The 2,248-nt window shown below is 38.7% G+C and overlaps 1 protein-coding gene across 1 annotated transcript in view; it reads right to left on the bottom strand.

Moving 5' to 3' along the window:
- Nucleotides 1–2,248, bottom strand: part of LOC107567541 (CD209 antigen-like protein C) — an 11,505-nt gene continuing 9,257 nt past the window's right edge. Inside the window, exon 7 of the mRNA XM_016253229.1 lies at nt 1–22. Within this exon, the coding sequence (XP_016108715.1) occupies nt 1–22 (22 nt within the window). The remainder of the gene's footprint in view (nt 23–2,248) is intronic.

Raw genomic sequence — 2,248 nt, 5'->3', positions numbered from 1 at the left:
CTAATCTTCACTGAATCGCTTCCTGAAGATGGCAGACAATGAGATAAAGATTTAATATTAGAAAATAAGTTATTTTTAATGAATAAAATATTAATGTCACTTCTTATTATAATGAAATGAGTCTCAGTACCTGTATGTTCAGGTGTTTGGTTCTCTGTTCCTGTCCTGACATCGTGACTCTTCATAGTATCTGCTTTTGTGTCGGTGTTCATCTCTTCTCCGTCTCTGCTGTCCATTTTCCATATTTCATCAGTGTTTATATTGCCATAAATACTCTCTGACATTTTCAGTCATTGTGTTCATCCTTGTAACTATATACGTTGTTTCTACTCTGCAGTTGTCTGCTTTTTGAGACTGTCCTTTCAGCAGATGAGTCCAAAGTATGTAAAAGTACATGAAAATGTGTGAAATCTAGTCTGTTCATACCAGGTCATTTGCATAGCAACCATAAGTAAAAAAAAATAATAGTCTTGATAAAGTGTAAAGTGGAAATCACATGATTTGGCATCGCTTTATTGTTCTGGTCCTAGAAGTTTGGAGCAGAAGAAACAGCTGCCAAATTTAAATTAGCAAAGCCTGTGATCTTGCTGAATTTAGTGAATTTAAGATTGCTCAGAAACGTATCTCAGTTGCAGCTAATCTGAGGTACTGCGTCAGTAATTGCTTTTGACCGACTTCCTAACATATATCAATGTGTAAATGTGATTCTGCAGTGGTTAAAGTGAATGTATTCAAAGCAAAATCACTGCTGACTAGCTGCTTGCAGGTTTGAAACTCTTGACATAAAAAACTCATTTACGGTGACCAGGGGCATTGGACAGGGAGTAATGGTGAAACAGATTCAGGGGGGCCTGAAGCAATAACCTGTACAAGGGGCCCAGAATCCCCAGCGAAGCCTCTGATGGTGAGGCACTTGCAGTTGCAAAGGTGAATGGGTCCAATGATTTGAGGATCTAAAAGTATAAATTTGAAGCTACTTCTAATGGTGATTTTGTGTCAGGCTTGACATCTCCACTTTCCAACTTTTAAATCTCGAAATCATCTTCTGTTCCACAGAAGCTGTTGGTTGTATACTAACAGCATATGCCGGTAAAGTTGAGATTGAAAGCACTGTGGTTTCTCTGTCCCTCAGAGCCACTTCCATATTTAGGTCATGTAGAAGACAAGAATTTTAAAATCATTTCACAAAACCCAGCAGCATTCTCAAACATTTACTGAAGGTTCTTCTTGAGACAGTCATGGCTAACTAATGCTGGATTTATCTCTATGTAGGTCTTTCTGATTTGAATTGTTTTCATCAGTACTACACTTCAGGAACAGAGTACCTGACAACATTTGCAGTTCAGGATGGACTGCAGGGTCTAGAACCATTGTGTCTTCACACTCTCCACAGAAATTGTACAAAAGCTGGTACCCTTTCAAAAGATACACTTTTGCACCTTATTTACCCATAAAGAATGCATATAAGTGCCTTAAGTGTTGCATATAATTAACTGAATTGTACATATTAGTATATATAATGCTATATATTAGTATCTTTCAAAAGGGTACTGGCCCAGTGACAGTTTTTTGCACGAGTCCCGGACAGAAGTGACAGAAGAGACACTGTTTATGACAGCATGCACTCCTCATTTGGACTCATTTATTAAATAATGTTTTATTAATTGTAATAACACATCATAGTTTACTGCCATTATTTACAACCAGGGTTTGAAATGAACTTTTTCACTCACCAGCCAATTTGGCTACTAATTTTTTAAGTTACCGGCCATTCATAATTTCTACTAGCCAAAAAAATTTAACAAATAAATAATGAAAAAAAGGCTGGAGGTAAGCCAACAGCTTGAGGCTGTCCACACTGGATGCGACAAAGTGACCATTGCAAATCATTTGTACTTTGTCAAACAGTAGGCCTACGTCATAAATAGAACGAGGCATCAGTTTACTGTCAGGGATTTGTCGTGCTGTGCTGCGCCACATCCAGTGTAGGCCGCATCACCGATTATAATGGGTTCTATAGTATTTTGTCGCATCTGGTGTAGACACGGTGCGAGTCTTCAGGCATTTTTTTATTTTTCGTTATTGCTTCAATGCAAAGGAAACCAGTGCGCCCGCCACGCCATTATTTGTTGCGTAGTGACGGGTACAGGGCTGGACTGGGGTTAACATTCAACCCTAGACAAATCCAGCTTATCCAGCCCTCAAGTTCCCCTGTGAATGTTTTGCTGTGTTATAGGGCCTTCAATTG

This window comes from Sinocyclocheilus grahami, unplaced genomic scaffold (assembly GCF_001515645.1).
Source record: "Sinocyclocheilus grahami isolate Dianchi unplaced genomic scaffold, SAMN03320097.WGS_v1.1 scaffold1167.1, whole genome shotgun sequence".
NCBI classification, from domain to species: domain Eukaryota; kingdom Metazoa; phylum Chordata; class Actinopteri; order Cypriniformes; family Cyprinidae; genus Sinocyclocheilus; species Sinocyclocheilus grahami.
This window is presented reverse-complemented; position numbering and strand designations above follow the sequence as displayed.